At 37.1% G+C, this 24,833-nt stretch overlaps 1 protein-coding gene across 1 annotated transcript in view; it reads left to right on the forward strand.

The window, feature by feature from the left end:
- The first annotated feature begins 1,064 nt into the window (after window positions 1–1,064).
- The window catches only part of ABCA13 (ATP binding cassette subfamily A member 13), a 170,318-nt gene continuing 146,549 nt past the window's right edge, over window positions 1,065–24,833 (forward strand). Inside the window, 14 exon segments of the mRNA XM_031552699.1 lie at window positions 1,065–1,618; window positions 2,476–2,569; window positions 3,419–3,542; window positions 8,468–8,619; window positions 9,479–9,507; window positions 11,541–11,704; window positions 14,266–14,381; window positions 15,602–15,735; window positions 17,902–18,066; window positions 19,208–19,407; window positions 20,684–20,811; window positions 21,492–21,586; window positions 21,845–22,021; window positions 22,394–22,587. Coding sequence (XP_031408559.1) covers window positions 1,586–1,618; window positions 2,476–2,569; window positions 3,419–3,542; window positions 8,468–8,619; window positions 9,479–9,507; window positions 11,541–11,704; window positions 14,266–14,381; window positions 15,602–15,735; window positions 17,902–18,066; window positions 19,208–19,407; window positions 20,684–20,811; window positions 21,492–21,586; window positions 21,845–22,021; window positions 22,394–22,587 — 1,805 coding nt within the window. The 5' untranslated portion in view covers window positions 1,065–1,585.

The raw sequence follows: 24,833 nt of genomic DNA on the forward strand, positions 1-24,833 counted from the left end.
AGATGTCACTACAGTTAATATTTTCTCATTGTTTCCCTTTGTCTGTGTCAATCTAGGGATTTGCAGTGAGGCATAATGGCTACTTCAGATTTAATTACTTCAATTAAATAAAGATACAGCTTTTTATTTCAGAAATATTTTACTTAATAAAGTTGTGATTTAGAGAGAGAATTTCATTTTCATATGATTCCAGGTAATATATTTTAAAAATATTGTTGATATATTTTTGGAACGGATGCTGTTATATTCTTCATCGCTCCCAAACACTTCTGAATGCTCCCAGTTCCTCATACTTCAACCTGTGTGTCTTAAATGGCTTAATACCTCCTGCTGTCCTCCATGCTGATCATCTTCTCATCCTGCTCTGCCTCATATACTTTTTGAAGGAAAAAATTGTAATTCTTTTAAGTTTTAAGCTTTCCTTAATGGTTTGTTTCCTGAATAGCGAACTTAGTGAGATGCAAAATTCCCCAAACCAGGAACTTGAGTGACCCTAATCAAACTTAATTCTGTGTGTGTAGAGCCAGGAACTGCCCTGAGAAATTTTTGCAAACCTCCTTATACGTTCACTGTGTGAATACTGAGCCATGGATGTGCCTTATCTGCATGTACTCAAGAGTATTCGAGGTGGATCACTAAGGACGAAGTTTTAAACTATGTATTTTGGAAGCTCAGGAGATACATACTGCCAGCAGCAGGGGTTCAAGGCTAGGTTGGATAGGGCCCTGGGCAGCCTGAGATGGTGGGAATCAGCCTGAGCAGGTAGGTAGCAGCCCTGCTCATGGCAGGGAGCTGGAACTGAATAATCTTTAAGCTCCCTTCCAACCCAAACCATTCTACAATTCACAATTACACATAACTGCTACTGCTTACAAAATGATAAGTGAAAGCAAAGAAAGATGATGAAAGAAAAAACCTCTGCCCTATTTAAAGGATGTTATAAATACCTAAATGCACCAAAAGTTTCTAGTCAAACACACAGGAATCAAGGACTCTAGGAGCAAAGATAGGTCTTAATCAGCCTAAACAGCCTCACCTGTGACCTCCAGCCACTCTCCCAGCCCTATCTATTTAGCTCAGTCTGGCTCCATTGTGCCTGGTCATGGTTTTGTCTAGGTAGCATAGGATAGCGATTTATTCTGGTTACTCTCATTGAACTTGACATTAATCTGCAAGTTCAATTTCTGACTTCTTTCTGATCTGCTTCATCGCTATGATCTGAACTTCTAGTTGAAGCTGGTTGTGGTTAGGCTTGTCCTGTTCACCTCATGGTACCCTGAGGGATGGCTTCTTGTCCAGCCAAGTTATTGCCCAAAAATGTAAAAGCACCTGGCCTGGTGTTCTTTGGCTTGCTCCTACTTGATTTTAAGTGGGTCTAGCTGGCCTTTTTCACAGGTCTGACTCTGCTTCTGGGTTTTATTCTTATGTTACTTTTCCTAGCTGTTTTTGTAATGCACCTAAGCTTAGAAATTGCTTTCTCAGTGGAATTTTGATCAACAACTAAGCTATATTTTGAAGTAAAAATACTCAATAATTTTCAGAGAAGCTAAAAGCCTCTTTTAGTATCTCTGATGGGAGATATTTAATGTGTCTTTTCTACTGCATTCTTGTTACCAAGGTTGGTCTTCACACTTCCCTTACTCTCTTATTGTTCCCACATTTACTGCCCTCATAGCAGTGATTTCTTTTTGAAATTTTGCCAAAGATCAGGTTTTGTCTTTTTTTTTTTTCCTTTTTCAGCTGAAAACTGAGGCACCTGTGGGATATTTGTTTGCTTCTTTTCATTCATGGAATCTTTCTGGCGAGAGCTGCATCCTCTCCCTGGAGGTGGAAGCAGATGCTTTTTGCTCATATGAAATGTGCTTGATTTCTATATGTCTCACACTGCACCAGCTTGGATGTGTTTCCATTGTGGCCCTGGGAATGGGAAGGTGGGAAAATGTGAGGTGGCCACAAGGCCTGCTAGCTAGGCTGCAGAGTACCTTACTGCTGGGGTAATGAAGGCAGGATTGATGACTGCAGGTGAAAGCAAGGATGCAGTGCATCAGTTGAGGAGCTTGAGGAGGATGAGGGAATGTGCCAGTCACAGTTCAGGACAGCAGGCAACGGGGGAGCATGAGGAACTTCATCAAGATGCAGTGCAACACTGGGTTCTCAAGAGGATCAGCTGTAGGAAAGCATAATTCTGTTGTGTCAGGCTTATTTTATATTGATCAGAGGGTATTACTAAGAACGTTATCAGCAGAAGAGCTGAAAACTGCATTTGTATGTATTTGGTAAAATTATAAGGATTTTGAAATAAACTGTAAATTGCTATTTTGTTGTTATTTTATTTTGCTGTAAGCATTTGTAGATGAGATTTTTTTGATCAAAAGGTATTCAGAGTTAAGTTATTTGCTACCAAATTCTTTTCTTTTCTTTTTTTTTCTTTTTTTTTTTCTGTAGCACTGATACTGTTTTCATTTCCCTTTTCAGGTCTTGTTCCTCTCTGAAATACTCTGGCCATGCATGCTCTTCCTGATTTTGGCTGCAATTCGCTTCCAAGAGCCCCCGAAACACAAGGAAAACTGTATGTTTTGTTTCACTTGTGCTGTTTTTCTTCTGGTCTCTCTTTTAAGAAGCGTTCAGGAAATATTGAAGATAAACCAGGAGTGTAGTGAAGACAAGAGATAGAAACCTAGGGAATGATTAGGTCTTATCCAGCTGTGGCCCTGGCCCTGAGCAAGTCATTTTTAGATGGGGGGAAAAAATACAGAGTTTAAGGTACCATTTGTCAGACTAGTTTTAGATATTTACTCCTAAATTTGATATAATGGTTGCCAAAAAAAAGTTATGTTGAGGAAGGCAAAATGATCTTTCAATGATGCTTTTAATTTTAGCTATTTTAAATTGAGAGATTAAGTTAAATAGGAACCCTATAGCTATCCCTTATGTTGAAAAAAAAACAAAACAAAATAACAACAACAAAAAAACCTGTCACTTTGAGGTTCAAATTCTCAGAATATGAAGAAACTTCATTTTAGTCAATCTTGAATATAAATTCAGATATAATAACATTAGTTCCTTCATCTCATGAGAGCCTCGAAGAAAAAGAGGAAATAGTACTTAATGAGGAATTATATGTTCTGATCTAGCTCGCAAGTCATTTTGGACTGACTGGCTAGCAAGGTTTTGGTGTAGCAATTGCATTACTGCCATGAGAGTGAGAAAGTGCTCTCTACTGTTATCTTGACATAGTCTGATGTGGGATTCACCTGTGGTGAATTAGTTGTGCTAAGGTGGAACACTTGATACTAATACAACATCATCGTTCGCAGGTGACAGAGCAGCTTTCTAGGAGAAGGGTGCATAATGTTATCGTACGAGCTTTATAACTGCAGCATTGCTGGTTTTAATTGTGTTGCTGCTTGATTTTTAGGTTATTTAGAAGCTCGGGATTTGCCAAGTCAGGGCCTTTATCCTTTCGTGCGGTCTCTTTTCTGTAATGTTGGCTCAAGATGCAGGAATACCAGTTACTCAACACAGAAATACAAGCGCCTACGGTAAGATATACAAGTCTACTCAGTGCTATAAGAGTCACAGTAGATCTTTTTACAGCAAATATTTTTGTCTTGTAGATAGGGAGAACAGGAATTTTGTAGCCACATGAAATTTTTTAGTATCATTATGAGTGCAGAAGTCATAAGGCTTTATTTTATGTCTCTTTCTAATTTTCATTGCCCTTCATGGACAAATTTTGTGCTATACTTGCACTTCACTGTTGTACATGAGAGCATACTTCTATGATTCGCAGGAAAGACTATTGTTCTGTAAGCAATATTGTTCTGGCCAACAAAAAATAAACCATACATGGATTTATACTTCGAGATCGTATATGGTGGGAAGTATACATGTAGAAAAGCAAAACAAAGACAGCTCTTAAGAAAGATCTACAAAGAGCCAAAAAGGAGTAGCAGAACCTCTGTAAATAAAAGAATGTGAAAAAGTAGACTGTAGGAAGGCCTACATGTTATTTTTTCTTGATATTGTCATGATATTGTCCTGTGTTGGTCATAAATATCTTATTCTGTTTTGAATGGTCATATTTTAAGCCTATGGGTGTAAAACTATAGTAGTATTATACAGTGATGTGTGAAAGTAAAATAAAAAACCTTAACCATTTGCCCAGGAAAAAAAAACAAAATTGCAGGCACATTTCAGATTTAGACAAAGAGAAGGTAACAAACCTCGTTGCTGTGGTCTTGCAAAACTCTGTGTGAAGCTTGTTACTTGCAGTAGTGATATTAGTAGTAGAGTAGTGATGCTATGGCGTCAAAATAGCTCTTAGTCTTTAAAAAAAAAAAAACAACCAACCCTAAATGGATAGTTTTTATTTACATCACCACTCCAGTTGCTATTTTAAGTGTGTCAAGCCCCTAGGCCCAATGAATTATATCAACTGCCTTGCATGATTATTTACACTACTTTGACTGAACTGCCCAAATTATATTTCAGCTCAAAAGAAAATCTGGAAGAAATTTCCTGGAGGCAGTCTTAGACCTACTTAAGAATGATGGAAATTAGTCAGTTTTTTTTTTAAAGTTGAAAAATAAATTCTTCTATATATGTATATTTCTATCCTCAGAAGGCTACGCTGTCAGGAAAAGGGTAAAAGGTAACATAAGGTTCATCCTGAGGTCAATCTATTACAGTAGTTTCATCAGCATAAATTAAATCAGCCTAAATGTTGCTTTGCCTTATGTTGTCTGCCAGCAGCCTTAGGAATCCTGCTTGTCAGCTTGGTCAGCCAAATACAACTGAACTCTACAATGTCTCTGTGTTGAGAGAAGGGGTGACATAGGAATAGCAATATCAAATATCTTCCCTTTGAGGATTTATGTCAAACCATAGCTGGTTCTTTATAGCTCTTCTCAGAAATGCTTTTCATGAACAATGTTGTGTCTATTAAAGGTAAATCAAGGACTGTATAGTTTGCACGGACATGTGACACATTTCTCAATGCATACTGCATTGATGCTGACAGTTTAAAATATAGCTGTTTTTTGGAAAAAAAAAAAAAATTAAAAAAAATCCTGTGACTTCTATTGGAACCTCCATTATGAAAGCCATAAACACCCAAATAGCTGTTCAGGCTAGCAGACTCCATCAACAGACTTTTGGTGAGCAGATGAGTCAGGTGAAGGCTAGGATTAACTCAGTCTCTTTTCAGCAATATCTGCCCCTGCCTTTGTCATGGTTTTGGCTGGGATAGGGTTAATTTTCTTCATAGAGGGTCATATGATGCTGTGCTTTTTCTTTTTTTTCTTTTTTTTTTTTAAACTTGTTAATAGTGGTGATAATGTTATTGTTCTTAGTTGTTGCAGAACAGTGCTTACACAGGGTCAAGGACTTTTCTGTTCCTCGTGCTGCCGTGCCAGTTTGGAGGCTGGATGGGCACAAGGAACTGGGGAGGAACACAGCCAGGACAGCTGACCCAAACTGGCCAAAAGTTTTGTTCCTTACTCCTTTCTTCAATCACTACAACAGGTTCTTGCTTGCAGCAATTGCAATTTGATGTGATTCCCTAGTCTATCAAACATGGCAATATCTCAGACCTTCGTAGCATTTGAGTATATGTAGGAGCTCCCAAAGCAACAGATGTTTTTCCCTTCTCTTTCCCATGTTTTCCACACTCCAGCCTATCTTACTGGAGCACAGAGTAAAACTGAGACCATGCAAATCATGTAAAAACCATCCAGCACAGTGTCCTTCGATAGTCTTACACTCCCATGCAAAAATAAGTATGCGTGTGCATGTAGACATAATATATTCCCGATGCTTTTAATTCCGTTGCAGATCTTGCAGGATGAGTTGCAAGGTCAAATCCCAACTCAGACTCCTGGGTCTATGTTTGTTAGACTTTTCAATGCCACAAAGAAAATAAGTTTAGATTTTCCTGTACTTGGAATACTTAAGATAATTAAAAAGTAAGACTCAAGAATGTTATTTCTAAGAAAGTTGACGAATTTATTTAAATTCACAGAATTACAGAATTGTAGGGGTTGGAAGGGACCTCTGGAGATACCAGTTCCAACCTCCTTGCATGTAGTGTTTAAACAGCTGTAGTCGGTAGCATAAACCTGATAATTTCCAAAACAAATATTGCTAAACTTTCAATAACTTGAAACTAAATCTAATAAGGCCCAGGGGTAGACTTGATTCTGATACTGGGATGATCTGTGAAAGTTTGAAGTTGGTGAAAGATTTCTTATAAAATCCTCTTGGCTGGCAGCTAAGTTGGGATCAAAATAAGCTGCTCTGAAACAATAAAGAACTTGTTGGTAGTTCTAAGCTTAAATTTTCTCATCAACCCGTAATCTAAAGTTGCAGAAAACTCTGAACAAATAAAGATCATGGAGGGAGTGCAAGAGAAAGGTGCTTTTTCATCTGCGTGCTATTTGGTGGCTGCAATTTAGCAGAACTTTTGAACGTATCTGATCCAGTTATGTGCATTCTTGTTTTTATTTTATGACTCTTAGTGTCTTATTTAAGTAATTGGGAAAAAAGCAGTAATATGGATTCAACTAAGGATCATAGATGAAATAAAAATTATTCTAATTAAGTAGTTCTGACAGTGCTTAATGTTTATTCTTAACTACAGCCTGATGAAGAATCAAATTATTTTCAATTTTTAAAAGCACGTAAACACCCCCATGTATGTGTGAATGATCTCAAGTTATGTATCTCTTGGGACTTTGGTTCCTTACTAATTTCCTTCTTCTAGCAGAATCAGGAGCTCAGTGCTCTGGCTATGTATGTAGGCTATGTACATTCTCTTCATAGTAATTCAGTTTAAAAATAACCCAAACTTTGTGATTTGGTTCCTTGAGTTTCAACACTGAATTTCACTTTCAATGTCCTTGTATACATCTTAAGTCAAACTTAGGATTTTGCCATGACTTCTTTCATGCATTTTCTTTTCCTCTCTAGCTGAAGTACCCTTAAGATTTCTGTGGCCTTATATGAGTTGAGATACCACCACTGCTGAAAGTTTGTATGACGTCAAAAAATGCTGACTGGAAAATTTTGCACCTAGAGAATTGACAATAATTGTGAAGGAACTGTTTGTCTAACCAGGATGTGTTCCTTTTGGGATGCTTGTTCATGAGACTTGCTGCAGTGAAGTTCTGCTCTGTGATGTTCATGGTGATGTTTGTAGGAATCAACTGGAAGAAATAAGACAGGAAAAACTGAATCAACTGTATTAGTTTGTGAATCTTTATCTTGTTAGATCTTTCTTTACCAGTTGATAGCAATCGTGCTGAAAACTAACATTCATGTTCAAGTCTGACAAGAAAGGAATATGACTATTTATATATATATTCTACTATTTAGTAGTGCTTATGCACCAGTTAATTATTCTTCTAATGAAAATTTGCAATGTTTTTGCTACATGACTTCACACTTACCTCATTTGAACTTTCTCTAACATAAATTAAACTGCCTGGCAACATGTTAAAAATAACTGTTCCATTGCTTATGGTGCCTTGGGATAGTCTAAGTAATGCTGGCCTGTAGAGGTGTGTAAAAGATTGTTGAACTTCTTATTTCGCAGTGGAAGAATTATTGTTCTAGAACTGTTGTGTTAATGAAAAGCCACTAGATGGTAGCATTGGAGGGGGTTTAGCTTAAATTAAAATCGAAGGAAAGCCGGTACTGACAATATCTTTTTAAGAATTTTTTTGATGTTTTTGTAAGCTATTGCATGTATCTGGAAAAAAAAAAAATCTCATGTACAAGTGGTATAGGTTTTCTTACCAGACACCTTGTCAGATTGTAAGACAGCATAAGGAAAGATATTTAGCCAGTGACACAATTCTTGTCACTTTTCAATTAGAAAGGTACCTTGAGGAACGTGTCACTTGGAATCAGTGTGCAGGTGTTGGTGGTGTTGCTTTTATTGTTAACATGATGTAATTGTTATGACAGTTCTTTTGCCTAGTAAACTAAAAGGGAAGCACCAATTTTGTCAGGGCCTTATCCCCATTCTGTCTGGTGATGTCTCCCCTGAGCTGGACATTGGTTGCAGTGTGTTGGCTTACATGCAATTGGAACATGTGAACCTCAGGGTACAGGCTGTGAAAGAATCATCATCAACTGGAATCTTCATGCACCAGGGAACAAATTTGAATGCATTTGGAAATGTTAAAGAGTTAATTGTATGTGTCCATCTGCTGTCAGATTTGTATTACTTGAGTAGGTGAGCTGCTTCAGCTCAGCAAATTTACAGTGCTCTCTTTCCTGAGGTTTTGACTCAGCTGTGCAACTTGCACACTAATGAATTGAACAAAATAAAAAACAGCTAAGTGTATAATAGCTCTAAAAACAAAACAAACAATTAGAATGCTGCTATAAGGCAACATTTTTCTCAATGACTAGCTTCCAGGTTGTAATTACCTATCTTGTCCTCTTGTTTTCTATGGAAAAGTACTTCAGGTATTGAAAGTGGTTCAGAAAGTTTCACAGGACCTGACTTAGCCTTTATGAAAGAGATACAAGAACTTGTAAAGGGATTTACTGAGACCACAGAGAAAACCATGGCTTTAGAAAAACTGTGGGAAGAAAGCTCAAAGTTCTCAGGTAAGCTGTGATCTTTCTAATAATGAATTGCTTTGTTTATAAGGTAGTAATATCCATCAGACAAAGGAATACTTCTATTTTAAATAAAATTAGCAAAGTCAAATTTAGCTAATACAAAAATAAAAGCCACTTTAGTGATTATTATTACTGTGGCTATTCTAAAATCTCAGCTTACTGAAACTGTACTCTTGTTTTACTACTTGATTGTTAAGAAAATATTTTGTGGTGAAGATTTAAAGATAATCATTATTAACTGGAGTATATGGTTACTCAGTCTGGCATGCATTCAAGAGTAACTATCAGGGTTTAGCAAGAAAGATCTGTTGGTTTGAATAACAGCCTAGTCTGTCTTCCCAGTTATATCTGTTTTAGTAGAGAGCAGAAGGATAGGAAACTCATTCCCTCACACCTTGTGATCCTTAGGTGAACAAATCAGTTTTGAACTAAAAGAGTGAAATTGGAAATACCATGTTCTGACTTTCCCCACTCTGCTCCCACTCATACTGCTCAGTCTTGCTGTGTAGCAGGTGGCTGAGATTTTGAGCAGAAAGATTAAGGTGAAGCAGTTGATTTCATACTTGGCTCTGTGGGGGCTAATACACTCATTTAGTAGTTCATGTGATGATTTTGTCTTACTGAAAAGTGAATGGTAATGCATTTCTTTTGTTTCTGTAATAATTGTAAAAATACTGGAAAGCATAGAAAATTGGTGGCTTGCTAACTTTCTACAGTATTACTTGTTTCACACCTGTTTTCTCCTTTAGAAGTAAGCTTTGTTTACTATTTGCTATTACTTATAAAATGGATCTTCCGAAGTTAATAATGCCTCTTTGTAAAGGAAAAATATCTGATTTTACAGGGCTTCATAACGGCACCACTTTTCTTACTGTAAGTACTTTTGCATTTTATTCCTAAATAGTTCTGTTTTTCTAAGCGTCTTTATTGTAACTGTTAAATTTCTATCCTGTCAGATTTTAGTAAACTGCCTTTAAAAAAAATTGTTATATTGCTGCAGGAAATAATATCTTGGATGCTTCAGTGGTTTCTTGTGCACTGATTTAAACAACTCTAGGTTGTTAGTAACCAAAATCCACAACTTTTGAAGGGTAGATATTTATTTGGAGCAATTTAAAACTCTGTCTGCCAAACTTTGAGTAGTTCTATAAAATCAATCATATTACAAAACATCTCAGAAGCAACTCTTAAAGTGTGCTCATTATTTAAAAACAAAACAAAAACCCCTAACACCTTAGAAAAGGAATATAGTGAGATTGAGAAAATTGGTCTCTTGGAGATTACTTTGAATTCAGATTTATGATGTAATAGATACGACATGAAGACTAAAGTGGGAATAAAGGAAGGCAGGATTGTAAGATGTAGCATAATTCCTTCTGGAACTCATTTGTATGTGAAGTGAATTTGGGCTCTGTACAGTCTTTCCACTTTTGCAATCTCAACAGAACAAGGAAGACTTAGCAGGCATGGATTTCGATTGCTGTCAATTTTGTACCTTTCACAGAACACTGGTTTCACTTCAAAATATTGTAAAATTATTTTTCTCCATAGTTAATTTATTACAGCTTGCAACTTCATGAGACCTACATTTCTTATTCATAACTAGAAATTAAATAGCATTTTCATAGTAATATTTATCAATTGCTCAAAAGCTACTTGATTGGATGTAACTTTAATCATATCATAGAATAATAGAATGTTTTGACTTGGAATGGATCTTAAAGATCACTTTGTTCCAGTTCCCCTGCTGTGGGCAGGGCTCCCTCCACCAGCTTAGGCTGCGCAGGGACAGGAACAATTTGGCCTTGAACACCTCCAGGGATGGGGCACCACAGCTTCTCTGGGCAGTTGTGCCAGTGCCTCATCACCTTCTGAGTAAAAAATTGCTTCCTAAAACCTAATCCAAATCTCCCCTCTCTTAGTTTAAAGCCATTTTCCTTGTCCTATCACTATCAGACCATGTAAAAAGTTGGTCCCACTCTTGCCTGTAAGTTCCCTTCGAATACTGGAAGGTTATAATGAACTCTTCCTGGAGTATTCTCTTCTCAAAGCTGAATATGCCCACTTTCCTCAACCTTTCTTCATAGGAAAGGTGTTCCAGCCCTCTGATCCTCGTGTCCTTTGTCTGGACTCTCTCCAACAGCTCCACATCCTTTATGTGCTGGGGGCCCCAGGCTTTGGGCACAGTACTCCAGAGGAGACCTCATAAGGATAGACTAGAGGGGGATAATCTGAAAGAAGTGTATCATTGTTAATGGCTTGCATATGCAAGCATCTTTTAGTAGAATGTCTCTCACTTTACTATTATCCAAAAGAGCTCAACTGAAACATTAAACTAGATAAATAGGGGCTGGATAATGAACAACTATGATAAATCCATCTGAAGGTTTAGTCCTACAAAAGATGTGCTTTGTGTTCTTTTACCCCAGTATGTTAATCTTTCAAAAGCCATTTTCACCAACCAGTATTTGACACCTATCCCAGCTCCCTGGGAGGAGCTGTGAGGTGAGGAATGGCATGTCCCTGGCAGGATGCTGCCCTTTATCTTTAGGCTTAAAGTTCATTGCCAGGGTAAAGCGCTCTTTGTGTATGAGATATCATAGGCAACCCTTCTCTTTAGGGGAGTATAATGTGTCTCCTTGCACATCTGAGCAGAAAGATTACTCAGATTTTCTCCCAATTCCATTTACCACAAGAGCAGACAAAGTCATGTGCAAGATAACTACTCAAAAGTTCAAAGTATCACCAAAATGACATTGTGAATTAATGAAGTTAGAGGGTACACTTCATACTTGAAAAAAAATTTGAAATAGTTTTAAGTTCAACAGGGTTGGGAAAATAGCAGACGCCTGCTGGTTTTCTCTGCTAATGCAAGTGTCGTGTAAATGTGTTTTCCTCACGTGAAGATGGATTTGAATGAAGCAGAAGAAATCATTTCTAAAATAGAAAACCTGTACAAACAGCCATCTTTCTGGAACCTTTTACATTCTCTCCCTCGCCTTGAATCAAAGAACTTATATACAGAGGATGGATTAGCTGCCATAGAACAGTTTCTGGAAGTTGTTAAAAAGTAAGTACTTATAAATACTCTCTTAATATTTTTACCTGAAATTCCTGTTCTTTTCACAGGCTACTTAATCAGTATTCTTAAAGTGCAAGGAAGGTGAAGTTTTCTCTTGATCGTGTGTTGCTTTTGTAGAGACACTGTGGGTGCTTTCACCCATTCTGAGTACTTCATAACTGTTTTTTAAATCTGTCCAGCTCAGTGGTAATTCTCTAGGAAAAAAGTAGGTTTATGTTAGAAATGGATTTAAACTTTGTCATGTGCTTCGTGATTCTCCAAAATATAATTTACATATGAATGCAAGAAAACAACAATTTGGATTGAAATCAGCTTAATACATATTTAACATTTGGAACAATATCAGAAAAATGACTCCATTGCATTTCTCAAGACTATTGTTTGTATTGCAAGAAAAGAAGCGGTAAGAAAAAACCCAAAGGACTGTATTCTGGATGTGATAGTTTCTACCTGAGGTAACGGGCAGTTGGATTCAGAGAGAGACCTATGCTATCAAAAGAGTGGAATACAAAAAGGAGCTACAGGAATTTTCATTGAAATAAGGAAACCTTGAAGTCAGAAATATGTTTGCCAGAGTAGGTAATTGTAATAGGTGATAAGAAATTGTCACTGAATTCAGTGAACAGACTTGTAAGGCTTTGGGAGGCCACCAAACCTGTCTGCCTGTGCAAGATTGGGCACAAACTTCACCAGCCTTATTCCTTGGGCAGCAGAGGCCTAAGGACTTTGAACGCCAACTGTTGCTCCTTATCCTCTAACATCTCACTGTCTTTTTATCATTAAAAAAGGCTTGAAGGATATAATAGCATAAGGTATTTTTGAAACTGGGGAGTAAAGGAGAAAGAACTGGCTGGATGTCTGGGCTCAGACAGTGGTGATAAATTGGAATTGCATCTTGCTGGCAACTGGTCATGTGTGGTGTTACCCAGGGGTCAGTACTGGGGCCTGCTCTGTTCGTTGTCTGTATTGATGACTGGGATAAGGTCACTGAGTGCACCTTCAGTAAGTTGGCAGATGACACCAAATTGGTAGGAAGTGTCAAGCTGCCTGGAGGTAAGAAGACCCTTCAAAGGAATCTGGACAAGCTGTATAGCTGGGCTCAGGTCAATACCCCCAAAGCAGAAGACTTTTTCTGAAAGGTTTTGAACTCCTTCAGAGTCTGAGTGTTCCTAAGACAGAAACTTGACTGTAAGTTTGTGGTTATCATTTTCATCTTCTTCAGCAGCAATGGCCAAAGATGACAGTAACCACTGTCTGCAGTGCTGGGTCAAGCCACTAACCTGATAGTATAATCTCAGCAGTGCTTTCTTCTACCCTGGACTCATAGGAAGGTCAGAGCTAGAGACAGGGAGAAGGGTATGAGCAGATGTGTGGGTACTTGCTGCCAGCTGGGTCAGTCCGCAAGGGATTAATGGCAGGAGACTTGGCTTATGTTTTTTTATTTTCATTTATTATTTTATGGCTTTTTTTTACAGTGTTGGTGCCCTTGAATGACAGAATTTTCCATAAATAATAACATTTAGAAATGAAACCACAGAAAACAATGCTTGCCTTGTGACTATCCTCGTATTTCTAACTTACATTTCTAGACAGAGGTCCTGATTCAGGCAGAATTTAGTTAGCAGAGAGGATTCTAAATTTACAACTTCTCCTGTTTCTTTGCCCTATACCATCTTTCTTATGCTCTCAGGGGTACTTAGCAGACAGTAGCCCATTAGACAAAAAGAGACTATTAAAAGCCAACCTGAGAGCTTACAGAAAAAAAAAAAAGAAAAAATATATATTTGTTCTTGTCTTGTGTTTTCTGTGAGGGGACAGTAAACTATCTGGTTGAGATGTGTTCTGGTCCAACACTTTTCACACTTATTGAGGTAACTTGGTGTTACTGTTTATTCTCGCTTCTTTAAGAAGCATTTCTGCAGCTGCTGATCCAGTCTAAAAAAGCTGGATTTTTATTTGCTAAGTAACAGAGGAATACATTATAGGAAATAACTAAAAAGTTTAACATAAACTTCAAGAAGTAAATTACAGCTACATTATATATAAAAATTAACAGCAGTGGGACTGAAACTGGTAGTTATAAGAAATTCAACAGAAACATTTTTATTAACGTATTCTGTAATTTGCTCTAATTTGCTGTGAGAATATTGTGCTGTTGCTTTAAATGTTTTTTTTCTCTGCAGATTGAGTGGAAATAAAAGCATTCTATATCCATCCTGATGTGTTGCTGCAGGGAAGACTGGGAGAATGCCCATGATGTTTTAGCAATCTTTTTTGGTTCTCATTTTTAACTCATATTTCCTTCTTTTTTGTCTCTCGTTCCTGAGAACATTGATATACCTCTTTCATTTTCTTAATGGGAAGTGGGTGAAACTCTAACTGTAAAATCTCACCTTGTGTTATTTTGATTTTAAAAACATAATTTAACAGAAGTTCACTTTTTTCAGCAATAGCTATATATTTTAATTTTCAGCTGTTTGAGCTTCATCAAACCCCTTCAGTTTTGTGTGCATGGAGAGCTTGATTTTTTTGTTTAATTTACCTTTCAGTACCTTAGTATCATTGAAAGATTTAGCTGTGGTGCCACTGGGACAGACTTTCCAAGAAGTGGTGAAAATCACTCTAAATTTGACTGCTGCATCAGTACAGGAGAGAAGCTTGGAGGGTAAGGAATTTGCTTCAGATTTTTTTTTCTCTTTTTGAAAGTAGCTCATAAGCATATTGGGAATATATAATACTGCTGAGACAGTTGCTGCTAAGCTCCTAACATGAAAAGTCTAAGTATTTAACTATGTTGCTCTAGTGCTAACTCATTTCTGTATCTGTTGTCTAGACCCTATTAACTGCATTTCATCAAACCATGGCAACTTTTATGACCTAATGTACCATGCTTATAATGATCATTCAGTGGTGAGTTTTGGAGAAAAGCTAAATCGTTACAAAGAGCAACCTCTTCCATTACATAGAAGGATAGTCTCTTGCTTTGGACATGCATGTTAAATGCTATGTCTGTTTGACTTTTTTCTTCATTTTTTGGTATCATAAATTCTGATCTTAGCTGAGAGGCTCAATTTTCCTCATCTATTGCCTGATTACAGGAATTAAGTTGAACTGGAAAAGGTAGGCTGGGCCCAGGACAACTCTTCCAGACAATGTTAGGAACAAGTTTCATTGGTAAACTGTCTGGAGAAGCACAACTAGATACCAGTTTGCAACTGTCTGCTCTGCGTAGAAATCCAGGCCAATAATTGCACGTGGTTTAAATCCCTCTCCCACTGTCAGAAACAAGACTGAAGCGGTAGAAAGGTATTTGCTCGAGCCCTTGTGCAGAGGGTGGGCTTTAATTCTCTGGGTCTGAGCACAGGTCATTGCTATTGTTTGTTCTTAAAGCAGAGTTTGTATGCCCGGCAAGTATTTTTGACTTGCTCCTTTCATTTCAGCTATGGCAATTGTGTGAGCTGATTGATACATATCTTGTAGCGAGTTCTTTGAGAAGCAAACCCAAAGCCTGATGTTCTCCTAGTGCCCTCTCTATCAGAAGTACTTCATTTTAAGCTCATAAGCACACATTTGCACAGTTACATGTATCTGAGCACCTAGTTCAGGATGGCAAACTGCTGTATCTGCTGTCAGTCACTGTGCATCTTCATGATGCTATCAAGAGCTGGTGGATGTCATCAGATTAGCTGACCTTGCCATGCTTCTAATACAATTTGGGACTTTAATTATTGAAATTGGTGATAAATTGCTTGTGTTTTTTTTTTTTTTCTTTTCCCCAGAAGCTGGAAACGTCACCTGTGGACCTCATGAAGCTTGATTTATCAAAAAACAGCATGAACAAAAAGTATGAATTATGTTAACGGAAGTTTATCTTCTTACCTTCAGGTTTTCAGTATAATCTTTCTCTAGAGGATATCTTGTGGAATCCACGTGCTGTCAGAGAGGAACTTGAATCCAGATTTGGTTTTGATGATCTTCGTGTTAAGAAACTTCTAAGTTATACAACACAATTAACAAAAGTAAATAACTTGAAAAATTAAATGTTTTTCTTTCCTCTGTTTTTATTTCCTGGTGGCAATTCCTGAAGGCATTTTTCATGCCTTACAGAAACTATAATAGTGTATTTGAAAAACAGGCAGAAGCATAACTTCTACCAGAAGGTAAAGAACTTGGTTGAATGCTACCAGCCAAGCTTTAAATTTGAATCCATTTTTTTTTAAGCTTTATTCAACAAGTATTTGCAACATTATACGTGGTTAGCTAACAGCATGACTAATCACTTGAAGCCATCTATGACTAAGGGATTGCTTTTCATATAAAGAATCAAATGATTGAATCAAAAGACTTTAATAATGATGTTAAATTTTGAATTGTCCCTCTGAATTGTGTTGCCTTATGAAAGTTGTAGTGATGACTTTATTTCTGATACAATCAAGGTAACAATCACTTTTATTGACAAATCACTTGTTCTGAAATAAATCTTTAGGTTGTGAGAAATGAAACTGTATAAGGAACAATTGAAGTTTTTACTGAAATTACAGAGGAAGTAGGTGATACTGTGAAGATGTGAAGAAGCTATGAGACTAAAAACCCTATCTTAATTCCCTTCAAAATAAATATCTTTTGCATCAGCTAGAATTTTTATACACAAATGTTCAGATGGATCTAGTCATACATATTAATGAATTTATGCTTTTCTGGAGTTACCACTGAGTATGATGATGTCCTGAGCTTATTATCCAATCCTGCAGAGAATCTTTTGACTCTTACTCCATTAACTTCTAAAATAAATCCTAGATTTGAAGTTGCCTGGATTAATTTGACAGCCAGCATTTTTCATCTTTGTTAAGCAAAGAATGCCTGTCTCTTCTGTGTCTATATCATGGCTGTTGATGTACCTTTTCTTCTCAGCTGTGTGGTCTTGATATGAATAAACTTGACTGATGAGGTGTCTCAGTGGTGTGTCAAATTTTGAAGGAAAAACTTCATCTCAGAGAGGGCTTTTCTGTTTCTCCCAGATCAACATGATCTCCTGTGTTGTTCTTGTTTGATCTGCAGAACACTTGAAACATCTGTTAAATTTTTACAAAAGTCCAGTTTTGAATAGAGCATGCTGGTGATTGTCAGAAATCTCTTTGCTCTTTACCAGGTGTGGTCTGAAGTTGTATTTGCTAGCAGCTTATTATAAAAACAGGTGATTTACATGAATGGGTGAGTTAGATTAATGAATAAACAAAAATAAGCAAAGCTCCCTTTGAATGGCTTTTTAATGACATCATTCATGGCCAACGTGGTCAACTCAACCAAATATTTGACAGCAGCCTGCTATCCATGGTAGGCTGTGTAATCCCAGGTTACTCACTTATTTTAATGATTTATAGATTAAGCCAATATCTTCATACTGTGTGCTTGTGTTAGGGCACTGAAGATCCTCAAAATGTATGAAGAAGGTACTGAAGGTACCTGGACAATGTCTGATCCAAGCACTACAGTTCTGTATCTAATGTCCAAGGTGGTTTGTTGTCAACACAGCTGCAAAACTTTCAGTACATCTTCTAGTCATAGTTGGAAGAGTTCGGATGGCAAGTACATCAGAAAGACACTATTAGGGAGATTTAAGATGTACTAAATTATTTTAGAAAGTATTCATAAAATTTATATGATTAGAAAAATAAATCTTTCAACACTGAATTTAGAAGTTAGGCTATCACGAGAAAGGTCAGTCCCTTTGGTCACATTGCTGAAATCTGCCAACTTCAATTTAAAAATTGTCTGCTGTATATAATCACTGAGATGGTGTCAGTGTACTGAATGTTTTACACATTAGTAATTTTTATATTTGTGAAGTTGCTCCTATATAATTATTCCAGTGCAAAATTATAGTGTAGGTATGCTATGTAATTGTCAAGTTATTTCACGGACAACTCGAGAGTTGAAGTTGCAACACTGGTGTAGGTACAGGATGAAAATTCCTTGTACACAAGTCTTGTTATTCTGCTTGGTGCACGGGAACCGTAATGAGGCTGTGGTTATTTTGCACAGGGCTCTGCATTTGGGGTACCCAGGAACACTAAGCTGAATTAAATGAGCTTTGATGTTCCTTTTCATTAGAAAAGTAAATTGATAGCAAAGGTAACACTCGGTAGCTCTCTGACATACTCATCCTTTTCTTGTGTCCCTGCCAGATTCCCACAGAAGAAACAGTGGAGCAGTTTGTGTGCTCTGCTCTGTCCAGTGTACCAGGATATGAAGCAAACAAAGAGAATAATGAAGAAAGCTGTATTTCCACATGGCAAGAGGCCAAACTGTATCTCATCCATGCTGTCAGCAAGCTCAGACTCTATGCACAGGTAGACTTCAGGAATTTAATCTATTAATTTTTGCATGTAGGCTGTCAACAGTGATTCTATTAAAGGATCTGAGTTAGTTATTAAATATTGTTGCTATGAACTCTTTTTTCATTTTACTAATTACAGAAAGTAATAATTCTTATAAATAACTGTTACAGTAGAAGTATAATCTGTTACTATGTGTTAATTTAATCCGATTTTCTCATTAGCTCAAATGCAGGATGGAGATTGAATAGGGAGTATAGTGAAACATATGCTGCTGTGGAGTTCTGACAGAAGGAAAACCAATTTACTGTCTCACCTGAGCCTGTATTTGGGCAAAACTGAAAGTAGAATATAGTATTAATTTTTAATTTACCTCCACTATCTCAGGCAATAGTGACTCTAGTGTGTTGAGGTGCAAATAAGAGTAAATCTCCAGGATAGCATCTTCAAATTCTGCTCTGGTAAAACAGCAGGGCATGTGGTCTCTATGGTGACAGATGCTCCTTAAGGAAAACACTACTGTTCTTTCATTTTAAAATATTTTTTAAAATGTTATCTGTATATTAAGCTGCTCTCTTGCAATTTTTGCAATATTATCAACAGGAAGCTTGTAGAGCTGGAATTTCTTTAAAAATGTAGCCTTCATTTTCTCCCTTGATAAAAGTTGTACTGGTCTGTGATGACTCAAAATCATCACTTAACGTGGTTGCCAAGACTAATGACTATTTTAGCCATCTGGTAATAATTTCAGACATGGTTTATAGCTGTTTGCAAGGTCATGTTGCTATCATAAGGAAGTACTGTCAGCTGTTGGCCTCTAGGAATTCCCTTGCTGAGCTGGTTGTATCTTACAGCAAAATTCTGTTATAACCATTGGGCAGTTAGGAAGGATAATGATGCAGAATATGAGGGCAGCCTAAGGGCTTTGCTAGGCCTTGATGGGCTGCCTTCTAGCTACACAATGGGAGCATGGAAGTTTCTTTTCCATTTGTTTGTGTAGTGGGACACTCAAAATGATGGGGCTTCCCCCTTTATTGAAGAAACAAAGGCACACAACAAAAACCCAACAAAAAGCATGCAAAGTCTGTGTATTGTCTAAATAAGTAAGCTTTGATTTTCTAACTGTGTGTGTTCTGGTTTGCCTTCAATCTGTTAGGTATTCGAGCAGTGGTTCAGTAGCAGCCACTCTCAGAATCTTCTTTCAGAACTTGAAAGAATCATGTCTGATTTAATGTCGCAGCTGCAAGAAGAAAAAGAGGCCAGGAAAATTATCTCAGAAATAAGTACCCTGATCCAGCAATGGGATAAGAAATCACAAGCTTATTTTTCAGAAGAATATACTGCACCTCATTATCTGTGAGTTATAGTTACCTTTCTGTAATTTGTGTTACAAAGTTCAGATTAAATTTAATATTTATTTTCACATCACATTTAATCTCTTTCTGACTTCTGACTTCATGATTTTATTTCTCATTCTGTAATTCAAAACCTCATATGCAGTCAGATAATTGCTTTAATGCATATGTGTCTTGAAAAAGAAATTTGATCTGTTATTCAGAGTATTCCTACTTTAAATGTTTAGTAGAAGACCTGAGTACATTATCCAAACTCATAGAAACAAGCAGCATGATGAATTAGAGTCTGAATGCTTTACTTTGTTTTACAGTGTCTAATTCCCACAAATAATTGCTGTGACTCAGATATGTTTCTCATGCAAGTCTGCCATAGATGGATCTGCTCACACGTAACAAGTCCGGTGCATCAGAATTGTATTGGATTTTTGTTGTAGGGATTGTACTTGTGTTAGTTTTCAAAGGAGATCTTGAACAGAAGCCTACTATGGAGAACAGAATTATAATGTAATACTACATGTTTGAGGATAAATATGAAAGATATAAAGAGCTTCTGTACAGTACACCCACAAGTAGGAGGCAATCACACAACTTTTGATTCTGTGGATTTATTGCTGGTTTAATTCTCTTATAAATTGGGCATAGTCCTTTTTCCATTTTCAAAAATATCTAAGCAGAAAAGTAGAACAGCATCTTTCCTAAGCATGTAAATAAATATGAGATTTAAGCACAAGATTTTATAACCAGTCTCTAATGGAATAGCGGCCAGTGCCTCTTTTTCTTTAATTTCAGTAAGTGACTTGATGGAAAAGGAACTCTTTTTGTGGAAAACTTTTCCATGTTTTGCTGTGAAAAGAAGGAAAGGAGATGATTGCGTGTAAATCTTTTCTTGCATTAAAATTTTCATCCTTTAGGGAAATTAGTCTGAGAAAAGTAGACTTGTTCATTAAAACTAGCTGCACTCCTCACTTGGGAGAATGATCAGTGGCTGCTGCAAGTCAGTAGGGTTCTTTGGTATTTTGCTCCTTTCTTAGTATGCCAAGGCTTTTATAAAATCCATATTCTAGTGTTCAGAGAGAATTGCAGTCAAATTGTTCAATAGTCAGCAAATGTCTTGGAATTTAGTTTGTTTTTATACATGGAAACTGCTATACTGCTGCTTTATAAGAAGATACAGACGATAGAGGGTCTACACAGTAATAAATAACAATTTTCCAGCAACTTTTACCTTTTTACTTATGGCACACCATAGTTTTGTACTCCACTTCTTTTATTTGCAGAATCCTATATCTGAAGAAGATGCAGGCTGTGCTGCAGGCTGTGCCTCAGTGGTCTGTTGCGAAGAGATTACGTCTGGTAGACGGAGCTCTGAGGAACGTAGTATCGCAGTATTTAAACTTCACTGACGGTAAAGATGCATGGTGATTACTCGTTACTTGCACTGTCCAAAGGCAGTTATTGCAGGGATCCGCTGTGTTTGTATGCGTGTAGCAGTCTTGCAACTATCGGGCTACTAGTTTTGGCAGGCCCTAAAATGACCTCCTAACATTTCTGGGATTTCTTTCAAGTCTTTTACTTGAGTGAGATTACAGCTTTGCTTGGGTGCTTATGGAATTAGGCATTTTCAAAAGAATTTGCTAGCTAAATCAGTAATTACGTGTGGAAAGTATCCAAATTTATTTACGTTATTAAGAATTAGAAGCCTGCATGGGACCGCAATTTCCACTCGTGAAAATCATGAAAGCTTGCTCAAGTCAGTAGAACGACTGTAATATAACTGTGAAAGAGGTCATGCTTTGCTGGTGTAATAGTACTAGTCTTCCTGCTGTGTCTTGAACTTTTCCAGTAAGGGGTTGCAGGAGGGGAGAACGGTCTTTGATCCTCAGAAGAGCAGATTGTGTCTATGTTTTTGCTTTGTGCAAAATGATTGAGTGCTTTGGGCTAGGACATAATCTTAATAAGCTTGGAACTTTTGTCTCCCAGCTGCTCTGTTTTTCAAACCAGGTCATGCATAGTTTACTTTCCTACTCTGAATCATTCTGTAGGTTACATATTTTTTGTATTTGCTGATGGGGAACTGTCTTACAGAAGCTTTACATAGGCTGGAGAAAATGATTTCCTTTACCCAAAGAAATGAATCTGTTCATCTGGACATCAAAAAGCTTTTTGTGGAGCTAAAACAGGTATGCTGTCATTTGATGTCTGTATAGTATATTAGCTCTCATAAGGTTGCACAGGGTTATTTGGGGAGTGCATAGTACTTGCTAAGTAGAGTATCTAACTTCTCATTCTTCAGCATTTTAGTCCAACTTTACTTTGTACTTCTTTTGGTCTTTTAAATTTTATATTCAACTGTGAGAAGTTAAAATGGAGTGTTAATTAATCTGTTACTTTATCCTCTAATGCATTTTTAAAGTGGCAGTGTATTCACTACATTTTAGATGTTGATGAGCAACTCTTCCTATGTCTGTGCTGACGTGCTTACAATATTTGGGAAGGCCCTCAGGCATCCAAAGATTTCTGATACCACTGATAATTTAGCCATATATATGTGCACTGGCAATGACTCAGAGGTGGCTTTCAAGCAAAGCAACCAGCTCCAGTCACTAAGGGAAGCTGTAAGTATTTCTGAATTCTTGTTTAAATTCTGCTTGCAGTGCCTTATTTATATTGGGATTACAAAATGACATAAATTAACAAGGGTTATATCTTGCTGCTTAGTGTTTGCTGTTAATGATGAGTGAGTGTAACTGATTACTTAAACTGTTTAGAATGTGCCTGAGGGAAAAGTACTTGTGGTCCTGTAGGGTGAATGTGATGCTTTAGATAAGTATGTAGCTGTGGTTTCCAGAAAAAGAAGACTTGAAACCCTGCACATTAATTGTGTTTTGTGTTGGATTTCAAGAACACTGTTGCAAAAATCAGGACCAAACTCTCAGGGGAGTTTGCCTTTTCCTGGTTTCACACTATTGCTCTGTTTACCATGAAAGGTCCTGCTTCTGCAGAAAGTAACTCAGGGACAACAGAACCTGCCAGATTCAATAGTGGATGATTATTTGGGATGGCAAGAAATAGAAGAAGAGTTAGCTGAAAATTATGCTTATTACTGTGAAACTGATCCATTGCTGAGTGCAGAGGAGGATGTCCATTTCAGCTCGTGTGAGGAACAGCTTCTCTTCTCACTGTATGTATCTCTCAGATGTATATAAAGGTACTGATGCCAGCAAAGAATAAGGTATTATAATGAGTAAATGAATAGATAATAGGATTAAGCCTCTGTTTATTATAAATGAATCTCTATATCAATAAATTGCTTTAAAATAAAATAGGACATTATTATTATTGTTTAGCTATGCAAAACACGAGCATCATGCCATTAATGTGGAGTTATGTTTACTGTGGTAAGATGTCCAAGGTCACAAATTTAGTTGTCTTCTTGCAAATTTGCCTGGACTACTGATGCGTGTGAGAAATTTAATGGAGGAATTTACTACATAAGCAATGATGCCATTAAGTCTTAAGCATTCGGCCAGAAACTGCAGCATAGGAAGTTCCACACAAATGTGCACAAGAACTTCTTTGTGGTGAGGGTGACGGAGCATTGGAACAGGCTGCCCAGGAGGGTTGTGGAGTCTCTTTCTCTGGAGATATTCAAGACCCGCCTGGACACCTACTTGTGCGACCTGGTGTAGGGAACCTGCTTTGGCAGGGGGGTTGGACTCGATGATCTCCGGAGGTCCCTTCCAACCCCTATAGTTCTGTGATTCTGTGATTCAAGGATCTGTCAGAAATTCCATGAACTGAATTGGCAGCAGAGATTAAATCCACAAATATTAATAACATCATAGACTGTAGAAAATTTATATTACTTTTTGTTCCTTTTGCTGTTGGATGATGGTTGATTTCCTCCTGTGTTTCTAAGTATGTTTGAAATTGCCAGTAAGACTAGTACTTTTACGTTTTATTTTATGAGCATCGAAAGTACTAAAAGAGCTAGGAGGGTCCTGGAGCAGAAGTTTGTATTTAAGTAACACTGAAGAGCAAGAAAAGCATTGCTATTGTTATGTGGGGTTCTGTTTGCTGATTAATGCGAAGGCATACCCAGGACAAGAAGCAGCACTTCTTGTTTTCAATTTCAAAATGCTACTTTTGAATAAGAGAAGCTTGTTGATGTCTCATAAAAGGCATTTTAGAATTTCTTTCTGCTCAAAAACCACTGTGTAGTGGTAAAGTTGTGTTTAGAGTGGTGTTATAACTATGCTGCTTCAGTAAAGAAATAGGAAAAGGAATGTGGCATAGACATTGGCCTATTTGCTTCAATTATTTTCTGAAGTCAACAGCACTGCCCATGTGCATTACATAGTAATATATTTAGATAAAGGTTTGCAGAGAAATTGCACATATTCACAAGCTAATTTTCTTTGTAACTTAATCACTGGATTAATCATTGGATTAACCATACCAACCTGGTTCTCTGTGTCATTTCAGGATTAATATTACCCTTGAAGAATTTTTTTTTACTTTTGAAATAAACCCATACTGGAAGTATTTAACAACTTTTGTCCAATGGATGTGTGAAGTAGCTCAGTTCACAGATGAGGAAGCAGGCTTCACAGGAGATCAGTTAGGTAAGTAAAGAGTTACTGCACAGGATTTACTCTGGTTGTTCAATGTCTATTTTAGGGGACAGTATTCCTCAGAAAGGGACAAGTTGATATTTTTAACACTTCTAAGCCTCTTTGTGTTTCTGTTTTCATTAATTTCACCAAATGACCAAACTGTAAGCAAAGAAAACTTCTAATATACTGAGACTGACTTGGGAAAATATCTGTAATTTTTAGTGCTGGATGGAAATTCTTTGGATCATTGTTGAGAAAGTTCAAACTGCTTGAATCTGGTTGGAGTTTCATTTTCTTGCAGTAGTGTTCTGTCAGGAAGACTTGTCAAGTCCAGCATGTAAATGGAAGACCAAATGAGCTGGCCACTATGTAGTGATATTCCTGGACTGGTTTCAAATCAGTGACTTCGTACTTGATTTTCTTCATCCCATCCTGTGCTTTTTCATATGTCCTGAGCCATCTGCTGTTAACTTGCTTGAAATACATTAGTTTTTTCCTTATTTGATCGAAAATAAAACTTTTTTGGAAAAATTCTCATGTGTCACCTGAGGAATGGGAGAGATTTTTGCAATTTTGGATTTATTTCTGGTAAAATATTTGTATTATTCCATTCAGTGCTTTGTGGTGCAAATGGGCTTGGGAGCATGGCACAATACAGCTGATCCATATGGGTTAAAAAAAAAAAGAAATTACCTTCCTCAACATCACCATTCATTTCCTTTAATTCCCCCATGTTCCCAGTGCTTACATTTTTTCACCGCTTACATTTCCATCTTCTGAAGGACTTAGGTTTTTTTTTGTTGTTGTTTTT

Source organism: Meleagris gallopavo, chromosome 3, assembly GCF_000146605.3.
Source record: "Meleagris gallopavo isolate NT-WF06-2002-E0010 breed Aviagen turkey brand Nicholas breeding stock chromosome 3, Turkey_5.1, whole genome shotgun sequence".
Classification (NCBI taxonomy): Eukaryota; Metazoa; Chordata; class Aves; order Galliformes; family Phasianidae; genus Meleagris; species Meleagris gallopavo.